The sequence below is a fragment of the Lampetra fluviatilis genome, chromosome 34, assembly GCF_964198595.1.
Source record: "Lampetra fluviatilis chromosome 34, kcLamFluv1.1, whole genome shotgun sequence".
In the NCBI taxonomy this organism is placed as follows: Eukaryota; Metazoa; Chordata; class Hyperoartia; order Petromyzontiformes; family Petromyzontidae; genus Lampetra; species Lampetra fluviatilis.
In genome coordinates, this window is record NC_136308.1 from 3,351,807 (window position 1) to 3,364,791 (window position 12,985).

The 12,985-nt window shown below is 53.4% G+C and overlaps 1 protein-coding gene across 1 annotated transcript in view; it reads right to left on the reverse strand.

The window, feature by feature from the left end:
* Positions 1–3,234: 3,234 nt before the first annotated feature.
* The window catches only part of LOC144944285 (scm-like with four MBT domains protein 1), a 75,317-nt gene continuing 65,566 nt past the window's right edge, over positions 3,235–12,985 (reverse strand). The window contains exons 16-20 of the mRNA XM_078872310.1: positions 12,671–12,780; positions 10,604–10,779; positions 8,533–8,696; positions 6,941–7,474; positions 3,235–6,324 (exon numbers count right to left, since the gene is read on the reverse strand). Of these exons, the coding sequence (XP_078728436.1) occupies positions 6,184–6,324; positions 6,941–7,474; positions 8,533–8,696; positions 10,604–10,779; positions 12,671–12,780 (1,125 nt within the window). The 3' untranslated portion in view covers positions 3,235–6,183. The remainder of the gene's footprint in view (positions 6,325–6,940; positions 7,475–8,532; positions 8,697–10,603; positions 10,780–12,670; positions 12,781–12,985) is intronic.

Below are 12,985 nucleotides of genomic sequence, written 5' to 3' on the forward strand. Positions count from 1 at the left end.
CCACTGTGACTAAGCAGAGCAGGGGCGATGAGAGATGGAAGCCTTTGGGAGGGGGGAGGAGGAAAGAGAAAGCGAACGTTAGCGCTGATAAGAGTGATTGTCTCACACACACACAAGCGTGCAGTGCATCAATTATCATCTCTTCTCCCTCTAGCCCATCAACTGCTTACTCCCTGCCCCCCCCCCGCCTCCCAGCTACGACCAGGCCTAACCCCACTAACACTACCCCTACCACTAATCACTACCCCTATCACTATCCTACCCCTATCACTACCCCTACCACGAACCCTATCACTACCCACAACCCCTCCCACTACCCCGGTCCCAACTGCGATCACTTTCCCGCACCTGCGTATCGCGCGGTGGCCTACGCACGGTGCAAAAGAAGTTCATCATACATACGACCCCTCCTAAACCACTCCCGCATGCTCTCCTGTCACCATAACCCCACTCTATCTCAACCACGATCGTCTTATGTGCAATATTAGAATTTCTGCAAAGCACCTTGGAATAAGGCGCTACGTAAGTAAATATATCTAATACAATCTGTATGTAGGAGGTTCTGGCCACCGAAGACCAGACCCCGCGTGCGTTAATGATCATCAGCAGGGCCAGCGAGCGCCGTCGCCTCTTCACGGGCGAGAGTGTGCCCGCAGGCACGCCGAGCAGGTGCCGTGGAATGAACGCGCGTTGCTGCTGGACGCGACGAGCTGCACGGCACGTCGTGAACACATCCCCCCGTCCGTGCGGGGGATACCAAAAACAAAACAAACAAAATGGAATAAAATGTGAAAGGCGCTCGAAGGAACCCCGACCGAATATAAGAACCCCGTTGAACCGTGCGCGCAGCCAGCGGGCACTTTTAAAAAGCCGCGTGGATTTTTCTCCGGGTCCTCCGGGTTTTTTCTCCCTCCGCGTTTAGAATCAACGGCGCGCGTTTTAGAGGATTTGGCTGAGATATATTTCCACGCGATGAGCCCACTTCGTTGAGCTATCATTCGTGATGGCCAGGTCGCTTCTGAAAAAAAGAGCTGTGTAGCTTAGTGGGCCTTACCTGGTAAAATAAAAAAAAAACTAATGTTTTATATTCTTTGGGTCTTTCGGTAAAGTCACGTAGATGGTTCAAAGGAAATGATCATCTATCTACGTGACTTTACCGAAAAACCCAAAGAATATGAATTCCTGCAGTCACGAAAGCTTTAAGTCACTAATGTTTTAGTTTTAAGTGTGAAAATGAGCAACACCCGACGACGAAATAAAAATTGTTTCGAGGAAACTTTTTCCCCACGTTTCGATTTAAAGCTTTCGTGACTGCAAACGGGCGTGCCGTGTGGGCCGTGTACACCAAACTGAATTGCAGGTCTCCCGTCAAAATTCACCGCTGTGCAAAGCCCCCCCCTCCCCCACGTGGATCGGCAAGGGGGCAGGGAACGCAATCACTTTAACCACGCGACGTTAACGCACAAGAGTTAATTCATTTCCGATTTGTTTTCTCATCTTCCACGTGGGATAAGAAAAAAAAAACTGGAGTGTTTCGGGAAAGCCCATCGCGGCAAGCGAGAAAATGACACCGCTGTAAAATCCACACAGATGAGTTCGTGAACACAATCTCCTTCCTGCCATCTTCTGTTCACCTTTCCGCCTCGCAGGTGTGAGAGTCTGAAAGCACGTGGCAATTCCACAGACTCGCTTTCGAAGTTCTGCCCCTACAAGAACGCATCGTTTGCCCACACCTCCAGATTGGCATGGTTGGCTTCGTACGGTGCGAAAGAAGTTCAACACACGTCCTGTTATGTTCACGTGATCAAATAATTACCGTTAGACAAATAATTTCACCTCGGTTGATTGTTGTTGTTGTCGATGGGAATGTCGTTCACGATCAAATTATACTTTTGGAAGTTGTCATTTTTTTTAAAAAGTGTCTTCTGGGTCCTGACGTGGTAAAACGACCGCCTTCCTTCCTTGCGGGACCTCGTGGTATCATCCTCCCCATGCGTTCACTGCGCTTCTAACGAAGAGCGGCGCACGTTCATTCCACAGGTCACCATCCATCCATGGACATTCGCAACTTCATTAACTGCGTCCGTCATTCGAGTCAATAAGACCTCGTGTTATTTTGACAATCTCGTTGGTATTTTGTCCCCACATCATCATTTGACATTTAAATAGCATCCACCACCCATGCAGTGCACCTAGAGGTACCATGATTATACTAGTCATTGATTACACTCATTCGCTACACCATGCCATATGACAAGATCAGCATGTTATCTGCATTATTTGTACACAAATGATTCATACACGCACAATCCGACTCCCGTGTACCGTCTCGTGTAAAAAACAAACCGCAGTTGCTAAGCAAAAGGCCCCATGGAGGAAACAGTGAAGTCGGCAGCCATAAACAACACTGTCGATGTTGAACACTGTGTGGATGAGCGAGTGGGTGAGTGTTGTGATCTACAGTGTGGTGGTTGAACACCTTGGATGAGTGAGTGGGTGAGTGTTGTGATCTCCAGAGTGGTGGTTGAACACTGTGTGGATGAGTGAGTGGGTGAGTGTTGTGATCTGCAGTGGTGGCTGAACACAGTATGAGATGAGACGAAACAATCAGTCTGCTAGGCCGAGTCCTCTCATCATGGGTGTATTAACCAATGAGTGGAAGTTCACCGGAAAAGTGACCATTATAGTACCGATATAAAGGTGATAAGGTGCCCGATTGCCAGTGAGTGACTGCAGCGAATCTCCCGAGCGCCGTTAGCGGAGGAATCAATAAAAAAAAATCTCATCAACAACACCGTTGCGTGGATAATGTGAACCGGTACCCAAAGACACTGGGATTCAAGCCGTCGGGCTCTTGCAAGCGAACGCGTCATCCCACAAGCGAACCACGAAGCAGCCGATGCACACCGATTCTTCACGTACACAACAAAGCGGTTGCGGAAACGGATAACGACAGATTGACCGTGATATTGCGAACACGAAACCTACGCCGATTAACTTTGAGCCACGTGGTTTTGATTTCCAAATTTATTTAAATTACAGGTGCCCCCCCCCCCCCCAGATCATCGTTTAATACAAAGCATACATATTTACCTGTAATAGTGCCATCTAGTTCTCCCCACGTTCCTCCCTGCTGCTGCTGCACAATTTAACGTGGGATATAAAAAATAAAAATTGCGTCGGGTTATAAACAGAACACGTCCTGCGTTATAAATGCGACTCGTTATAAGGAAGCGTGTTTTAAAAACAATTTTTTATCGGTTTCATCATCACGACCAGCTATCACAGAAGTCCAATGCTAACCGACCAGATTTGGTGAGAGCAACGGCAGGAATATTTGCAAGGAAATAAACAAATATCTGGTTATGCGAGTTTCTTTTTTTCTTCTGGTACGTGTCCATTCCATTCAAAAGCACATTTTTTTGCTTTACCTCTGGTGCGAATGTACAGTAATAAGAATGACCTGTAATAAATCAGAGAGAGAGAGAGAGGCTTGCTTAAATGGAAGGTCAGCAACTCATTACCGCGTGGGAAGCTGTGCCAGCATGGTCCGGACAAATACTCAATAATAACCACGATCGCCATGTGCAATATCCACACACGTGCAGCAGGGAACTCCATCACGAATGCAACTTGCGGGACAGGAATACCATTAGCACATGCCCTTTTTGTATGAGGAGGCTCCGTGTTTAAAGGGAAACAAATGGTGTTAAAATGACTAATGCTGCTACACGCTGGATAATTTGACAACAACCCTTCACATATCTACACTAAGTCCATAATGGCCACGGTCGAAAGTGTGCGTGAACTTTTGCAAATAAACAAAGCGTTGGATCAAAAATATTAGCCCACGTGGGTTTTTTTTGTTTGACCGTCACTTGCATTTTTTTTTTCAGAAAGTCCACAGTGGTTCAGCGATTGGTAAATTTAAAGTATATATATTTTTTTGTTGGCAAAGCTTAAAACGTGTGTTGGAGAGTGCCCACGGTTAAAACTACAAGAGCTTTTCATTATTTTTTTTTGGGGGGGGGAAGGGGTTGGTGGGGGGGGGTCCTTTAGCAGAGTGATGAGAGAAGATACAGTTACGATAGTGCAAACACATCAACTTCTTAATTTCTTACGTAGGCTTTCACAACCAAACATCATGATTGGTTTCTTTTGGGTTGGGTCGTCGGGGGGTAGAGTGTGTCATATGCTCTCCTCCACCCGACGCAAGCAATCAATAAAAGTGTCGCGAGAATCAAACACAGCCACGTGTAATCCCGCATCGTCATCACCACCACCAGCGGTGGTTGTCGAAGCGGCTGTTGTTGTTTTTGAGAGTAACAACCAGCATCATCAGGTTGTTCACACGAGATCCAAGCACGTCCGATTCAAGTGACACTTTTATCGATTGGCCATCTTGTGTCACGTGGTTGAGGGTATAACAACACACATTTTGACACACGACCTAACCCCGAAAGAAACCAATTACGAATCGCATCCACTTCTGGTCATAACGTTCAGCACGACCGCGTAGTTTTTCGCGGTTGTGCCATAATAGCTCTCCGAAGCGTTTACGGGGTTTGCCCCACCTTGTCCGACGTTTCACACCACACGCCACACGAGGAACCAAATTCGGCTCGCCGAGAAGCTCCCAGCAAGTGTGGCGAAACGTCGGACATCGCCCCAAACGACACGCGGTAGGGCGTGACGCGAAAACATGTCAGAGCGCCACAACATTCGGTGTTATATCAGGAAGAGTACATTGCTGATTGTGTACACATATACAGTACTGGGAGGGAGGGGGAGGGGGGATTACATGTAGGTTTATTACAACAGGGTTTAAGACAACGTACATTCATATAAACGTGCACACGTGCACACACACACACACTTCAGTTCCACCACAGGCATATATATGCCCCACATAAAAAGACGATACTTTGGTTAAAAGATCCACGAGACGGGGCGTTGGCCTCAACACCCAGCAAATTAATTTACGACTTTAAAATAAACTTTTTGACGCTAAAAAAAAATTCATAGAATTATAAAAATCGCTTGTCCACCGGCCGAATGCAAATTGCTCAATTAAAAACTTTTGACCGTGAGCTTCGGGGAATATCGGCAGAAGATCTGACCCGATGTAAAACGACTCTCCTCCTGGCGACGACCGTGCGGGCGGTACACATTCCCAGGGCTAACGCCTGAACAGAACATTCATCGACGGATATACAACACACAAGAGGCATGTGCATTGTGTTACGCATGGCCTGCCTCCGATCAAGAGGGAGTTTTCAGGGGGGGGGGGGGGGAAATAGACAATGAGAGACAGAGCAATGTGCACGTGCGTTTCTCGAATATGCGCTAAAGCTTGGGAAATACATTCCACGTGGTTGAATCTTGAATTTCACCGATCAAATTGCCATTTTCCAACGACAGCTCAAACGAGAACTAACAAAAAATATATAAATTACCGACCGCAAATAAAACTTCATTATAAAAAAAAACACACAACTCCAAGCCATAAAATAAAAATACGTTGCTAAACGAGTCTCGAGATAAACAGCAGGCGGGCCTTTCTTGTAAATAAATGTAATCTTTTCGCGGCGAATATAAATCCGCAGAGTCTCTCTCTCTAGGGCAGAATCTGTCACCTGCGACGTGAAACAGCAAGCGCCGACTCCGTGTCTTCCACGCTCGCTCGCCGCTCCGCTCGGTCGCCTAATCCAAGTATTGTTCCCCGCCCGCCGGTCACTTCCCACATTACACTCATCCACATGGTCCTCCTTCCCAGGCATCTTCCAAGCAGGCCGCTCATCCGCTTGGATTCCCGAGCCGCGTTCACTACCACGTCCATTTCCACACGCATGAGCGCCCTCCACCGGGGCCGTTCGCCGAATCCGCGTGTTCCAACAACGCTTTTCGATTGTCGAATTTCACGTCGGCCAAGTGAGTAAGTCCTCCGCGAGCATTCCGGTTGGGCGCACGTATCAAACCGAACGCATCCCGTCCTCCACTTCCACGTCGTAATCGGCGCAACGCAATGAATCCACGTGCTCTCCCGAATGAGAGCTTCTGTCTTCGCCCTGCAAATTAATCCACGGCAACGTTCTCCTGCGCGTCGGTAATCCGGCTTGTCGTGACTTTGGCTCCACCGCAACGATGCGCCGTGCCACGTGCCACGCCCGGCCTGGGGCGGGTTCAGTTGGCGTACGTGTGGTAGAAGGCCGCTTTCACCTGCTCCACGTGGTGGCAGAGCTTGATGGCAGGGCCCAGCTTGAGGTCCATGCACTCCTGCACGGTGGGGAGGGTCAGCAGTAGCAGCGCTTGGCCGTCGATCTCCTGTGCGTGAAAGAGACAAGAGATGAAATACTGGAGAGAGAGAGGTGACTGTATGGGGGGTGGGTGGGCGGGTTTTGGTTGGTCCAGCTCATAGAAAAGAGGCCCCACCAATGCATTCGCAAGAACAGATACACAGGGAGGAGACGAGATATATATACGAAGATAAGACAGGCACAATCCTCAAAACAATGGATCGAATCATCTGCCACGATCAATGCACTGCTGGATGAAGGCCTCCCGATGTCGTCGCAATGCCTCAGGATCCTGCGACATGCGAATCCACCGAGGGGGCCTGCGCACGAGCAAATTCCCTCGCTCGAGCATCCCCACTGGATGACCCCTGGGATCCATTCCGTTCCTCGGCTGCCACTCCCGTCATTAATCCCGCCCGTTGGCCCTCGCCCCTCAGTCACGACACTCACGCCTCCCGCCAGAGCAGCAACCCCCGCTAACTCTTTTCTCAACAGGCCGAGCGGCGATAACAGCGACGTTCTCCCTCCCCCGCGCTGCACACGCCACGTCCCGCCACGCCGGAGGAGACGAAGCAAACCCCCCCCCACCCTGCTGGCGAGGAAGTCTCGGGGGGGGGGGGGGGGGGGGGGAGTGGGGGGGGCACCTGCTCGTGGAAGACCTTGGCGAGCGGCGCGCAGTCAGTGGAGCGGATGAACCTCACGACGTCCGCCACGCTCCACTTCAGGGGGTTGCTCTCCAGTCGGAAGCCGGCCTCCGACCTCTTCCCCGCCGCCGCTCGCGATGCCGCCTCCTCCTCCTCCTTGCCAAGGGCCGACCGCTTCCCGCGCTTGCCGTGCTCCTCTTCGTTCTCGTCCAGCGGCGAAGTGGTGGCGGCTGCCGCTGCCTCGGCGGGGCCGGAGCCGTTACCGGAGCCGGGACCGGAGCCGGAGCCAGATCCGGAGCCGCTGCGCGAACCTTTCCGTTTCCGGAGCAAGCGCTGGAGCGGGGGCGGCGCGACGAGCGTGGGGATCTGGGGCCGGGTGTTGATGCGCAGGGGCGGCACCCGCCGGGGCGGGTCGTCGGGCGTGCGGGGTCGCGCCGCCAGGCTCGACGTCTCGCTGCTCGCCGTCTCTATCGTGTCGTCGTCGTCGTCCTCTTCCTCCTCTTCATCAACGTCGTCGTCCAAGTCGACGCTGTTCTGCAGAGAGAGGCGGAGGAACGGAACGACTCAAGGCCTAGCCCCTCCCACCCCGGCGTTGGTTGCGTGAACGCGATGAGTGGCGGGGGAGTGCTCACCGCAGTGCGTTTTAGTTTAGTCGGCGATCACTCCCGAGCGGACAAACATCACCAAGCATGGCGATGGATGCGGCCAAGCGCCGAAGACAAAAGCACCGAGTGGCCGTTACGAGACTAAGTTAACGAGCCCGGCTAGAGATGCAGACCGAGATCATTGAGTGACATGATCAGAGGCTGCAGTGCACTGAAGACTAAACAATTTACCAACGAAAAAGGTCGACTAACTTTTTGACAGCTTCCATCAAGTAGACCAGGGGTTGGCAACCTGCAGCTCCGGAGCCGCGTGCGCCTCTTCATGGACAGCTTCGTGACGCGCTGTTTATGAAGGACCACCATCTCGGATTCACCACACAGTGCATTGCGGCTCTAGAAATATTGAGCTTTTTACCGAATTCAAAAAAATTGTCTCTTCTTGTTATCTTGCTTGTCGACCCCTGGACAAGACTGAGATAATCACTTGATGAAACCCAAACACCGTGACTTGATAAACATTGCACGGGCTGTCATCGACTAGACTAAGACAAAAAAAACTCAAATCCTGACTAAATTAACACTAGGGCTGACCTTTGGAAGTACTGACCCCTGCTTTGTTCAGACTCTGACTACTGATAACACAACGTGACCGAGGATAAGTCTGAACCCCGGTAGACTGATTACACATCTGACCGTTGGAGGAGAGCCAACCCGACAAATGTGGATGATGGCGAAGATAGCGGTGGTGACGGTGGTGACGGTGGTGACGGTGGTGACGGTGGTAACGGTGGTGACGGTGGTGACGGTGGTGACGGTGGTGACGGTGGTGACGGTGGTGACGGTTGCGGTGGTGGCAACGGAGATGGCGTTAGTGGCGGTGGTGACAACCGCGGCGGTAGTGGTGGTTACGGTAGTGGTGGTTACGGTAGTGGTGGTTACGGTAGTTACGGTGGTGGTGGTGGAGGAGGTTGTGGCCTAGGCAGTTACCTGTGGGGACCCGGCGGGGGTGCTGTCTATGGATGTCCGTGCCTTCCGCGTTCCCCTGCGCCGTCCCCGCGTCTCCCGGGTCTTCCCGGGCGCCCCCGTCTCCTCCTCCGCGCACAGCGGCGCTGCCGCCGCATGCTTACCCTTCTTCTTGCCATAATAGTGCGCTAGGCGTTGCCATGGCAGGGGGGCAGAGGTGGAAGGGAACAATGAGAAAGATTCTTAACAGACCGTCGCGGCAAGTGCTGTCAGCGAGCACCTATGGAAGTTCGGCACGGCAAACGAGGGGCAGATGGTGTGGCCAGCACCATGCCGGGGACAGCGATGTTTACACAATCACGCCAGGTACTCATTTGAGGCTGGGTCGACCTAGGGGAGGCCCAGGACCGGTTCAGATAAATGTCACTGGTGTTGGCCATGAACAGATCAGCAAGCAACTTGCTGTACTTCTAGTAAATGGTTACATATAATTCCTGTTTGTGAAGAAGCGTTAATATACAGAGGCTCTGTGCTATCACAAGACAGCGGCAGCAACAGACAGCTCCAGAGCAAGGGTAGTCGGTGAGAGGTGACAGCATCATTGGCTGCACCATGGCCAATGCGGTATCTGCTTTTAATTATAATTTATTTGACGATGAAAGTAATGGGTGGCTGTCCGGCTCGACAGGTTGTTGTTATTGATGGTCAGCGTGCTGTCCCCTCTGGCACACACTGGCTGTCACGCAATCGATTTTTCCTCTTTTCTTTAATTTAATCAGACCACATGACGCAGGCAAGACAGATGAAGGAAGGGGCGTTCCAAAAGCCTGGCTGTGCCAGGAAAGAAAGAGCAAAGAAAAATGTTCACTTCCGCAGAAAGACAGTCGCGCGCGGCACGGATGAGAGAAGGTGCCAAGATTAGAAGTGGGCAGCGGAGGAGGAGGCTGCTGGGTAGGTCAGAGGTCAGAGCGCAGAGCCGGCACCGCTGAGATCCTGGGTACGAATCCAGTCAGCTACCTGTGACTAAACAGCATTAGCTTCTGTAGACCATTCTCCACAACAGGGTGGGGAGGGGCTAATGGGCATCGGTGAGGTGAGAAGTTAACTACCTCGCCTGGTATACAGGAGGACGTGGGTTCCATCCTGACCCTTACACATATATGTGGAGTTTGCGTGTCTCTCTCTCTCCCCGTGGTCACGTGGATTTTTTCTCCGGGGTCCTCCGGTTTTTCTCTCCACATTTACCAACATACATTTAGAGTATTTGGTTGCTATGAATTTCCACATGAGAAGCCACTTTGTTGATGTGGAACTTTTTGCACCGGATGTAGCCAACCATGCAAATCGGAGGTGCAGGGGAAGGAAAACAAACTAAACACAAAAAGCAGTTCCAAAGAAATGAATTTTCAATCTAGATTTAGTGGCTTGCTAATATTAGAAAGAAGAACGTTCCAGACATCGCGTGATGCGGTGACCGTCTTGTTTGGTGGCCAGCCAAAAGCGGCTCCTGCGAGGATGAGCGGAGTTTGCGTGATGATGGTTTATGCTCATTGACCAGAGGAGCATCTTCATGGGGACTGTGATCGCGGAGGGAGGCGAGGGGGGGGGGAGGGGAGGGGAGGGGTTGGGAGGGGTGGGCTGGGGAGGGGAGGGGTGGGGTGGGGAGGGGAGGGGTGGGCTGGGGAGGGCTGGGGAGGGGAGGGGTGGGGAGGGGAGGGGTGGGGAGGGGAGGGGTGGGGTGGGGAGGGGAGGGGTGGGGTGGGCTGGGGAGGGGAGGGGTGGGGAGGGGTGGGCTGGGGAGGGGAGGGGTGGGGAGGGGAGGGGTGGGGAGGCGAGGGGTGGGGAGGGGTGGGGAGGGGTAGGGTGGGTAGGGGAGGGGAGGGGTTGGGAGGGGTGGGCTGGGGAGGGGAGGGGTGGGCTGGGGAGGGGTGGGCTGGGGAGGGGAGGGGGTGGGCTGGGGAGGGGTGGGCTGGGGAGGGGAGGGGTGGGGAGGGGAGGGTAGGGTGGGTAGGGTAGGGGAGGGGTGGGGAGGGGAGGGGTGGGGAGGGAAGGGAGGCGAGGGGCGGGTAGAGGGAGGGGAGGGTATGGGGCTCACTGTATCGGGTCTTGGTGAGGTTGGAGCACCGCTCGGGGCAGACGTCCGACACGGCCGTGGGGCCGAAGAGCACGGGGCAGCACTCGAGGCGGACGCACACCCAGCGGCAGAACTCCGCCACCTTCTCCGCCGAGTGCACCAGCTCCACGGTGGCGCGGTAGCTCTTGCCCTTGTACCTTGCAGTGCAATCGGCAGCCGTGGGTGGGGTGTGGGTGGGTGGGTGAGTGGGTGGGTGTGGGTGGGTGTGGGAGTGGGTGGGTGTGGGTGGGAGTGGGTGGGTGCGGGAGTGGGTGTGTGTGTGTGGGTGGGTGTGTCAGTGGGTGGGTGGGTGTGGGTGTGTGAGTGGGTGGGTGGTGGTGGGTGGGTGGGTGTAGGTGTGGGTGGGTGGGTGTAGGAGTGGGTGAGTGTGGGTGGGTGTGGGAGTGGGAGTGGGTGCGAGAGTGGGTGGGTGTGGGTGGGTGGGTGGGAGTGGGTGCGAGAGTGGGTGGGTGTGGGTGGGTGGGTGGGTGTGGGTGGGTGGGTGGGAGTGGGTGCGAGAGTGGGTGGGTGTGGGTGGGTGGGTGGGAGTGGGTGCGAGAGTGGGTGGGTGTGGGTGGGTGGGTGGGTGGGAGTGGGTGCGAGAGTGGGTGGGTGTGGGTGGGTGGGTGTGGGTGGGAGTGGGTAGGTGGGTGTGTGAGTGGGTGGGTGGGTGTGGGAGTGGGTGGGTGGGTGTGGAGTGGGTGGGTGTGGGTGGGAGTGGGTGGGTGGGTGTGTGTGTGTGTGAGTGGGTGGGTGGGTGTGAGTGGGTGCGGAAGTGGGTAGGTGGGTGTGAGAGTGGGTGTGTGAGTGGGTGTGAGAGTGGGAGTGGGTGGGTGTGGGTATGGGTGGAAGCGCACGGGCAAGTTTGTGTGGGGTGTGGCAGTGAGATTAAGTTGGTGTAAGTAGGGAGAGATATAAACGAACACATTCCGTGTCAAATAAAACCGCACGTACAGACACACAGAGGGGCAATTGGTGCATTAGCAATGAGGGTGAGAGTAAGTCAGGAAGCTGCATTTCCAGCAAATGATGCACTCGCTTATCAAACTGTGCATGGGGGTGATGAACCGCGCATTTGCATGTGAATGAGAGCATACGAGAGCGAGCGTACACGTGTGTGCATCTATATGCATGCCCCTGTAAGTGGGTGTGCATGCGCAGTATAAATACGAGTCCACGTATGCACGCTCGTGTGAGTAGTCACGGGAATTTGGGTGTGTGGAGACAAAAGGTAGCCAAGAGACGTGGCACTGGCCACCTTGTGTGCCCGTATTGACCTTAATAGGTGCTCGCTAACTGCACCGGCCTTGACAGTCTGTTCAAGGGGATGTATGTTGAATTTCTTCCGCACCGTACATAGCCAACAGTGCCAATCAGAGGTGCTGGGGGAAGTACAACAAACTAAACGCAAAAATCATCTCTAAAGAAATGTGTTTTCAATCGATATGGTTTAAGAGCGGGCGGGCGGGGGGTGTGAGCGGTGGATCTTCGTGTGTCTGCGCAGGTACGTTACCTACACACAAATGCACATGGTATGAAAAGTATGAAAAAAAAAGAAGAGGTTTACCCTTTTTGATTGTTCGCTATTTTGGCGTTGTTCTCTGCTCTGAGACTGGTGGCGAGACTAGGCCCTAAAGAAGGCCGACTCTGATGTAGGCCAATCAATTGTCCAAGACAATGCCATCTATTACCAGAGCATGTGTTTGGTTGCATGTTGACCACAAGTACGTGTGCTCAATGCAGACATATATTCCTTGCAAAAGGGTTTCTATTTGGTGTTTAACACTCTTGCGACCACGTAAACAGAACATGACGAACATGACGAATTGGCCACGTTCTGTTGACGTGACAACCCTAACTAGTTGGCTGTGTCGGGTGGTGGCGGGTTTTAACGACACATTTATATATTTACGCGATCCAACCCAAAAAACCTCTATTATGGATCTCAACACCTGTTTAATTGCGAGAAAGAGAAAACCCCCCTTTTTCACACATTTTTTTTTTTTACACGAATTCACGCGTGTGTATTTGCCAGACTCCGGGCCTCACTTGGCTTTGAGCGTCTCCTTGTGTCCGCCCCAGCGCCCCTCTACGTTGTGCTGCACCTCGCGCAGCATGCGGCTCGGCTTGTAGGCAGCGTTGATCAGCAGGGACAGCGCCTGTCACACCGCACCACCACCACAGCCACCCGCTCAAGCCCCGGCACGCCCAGGGGAACCGGTCACCACGGCAACGACCACCCCCGCCCCCCCCCCCAGCTTTGTAGAGGCACCATCTTTCCCGTCACGTTCCATTGGGGAGCTCTCCAAGGCAAGAAGTGTCGCCCCCCCTCCTTCCATCCCCCCACCCCATAACCCCCCACAC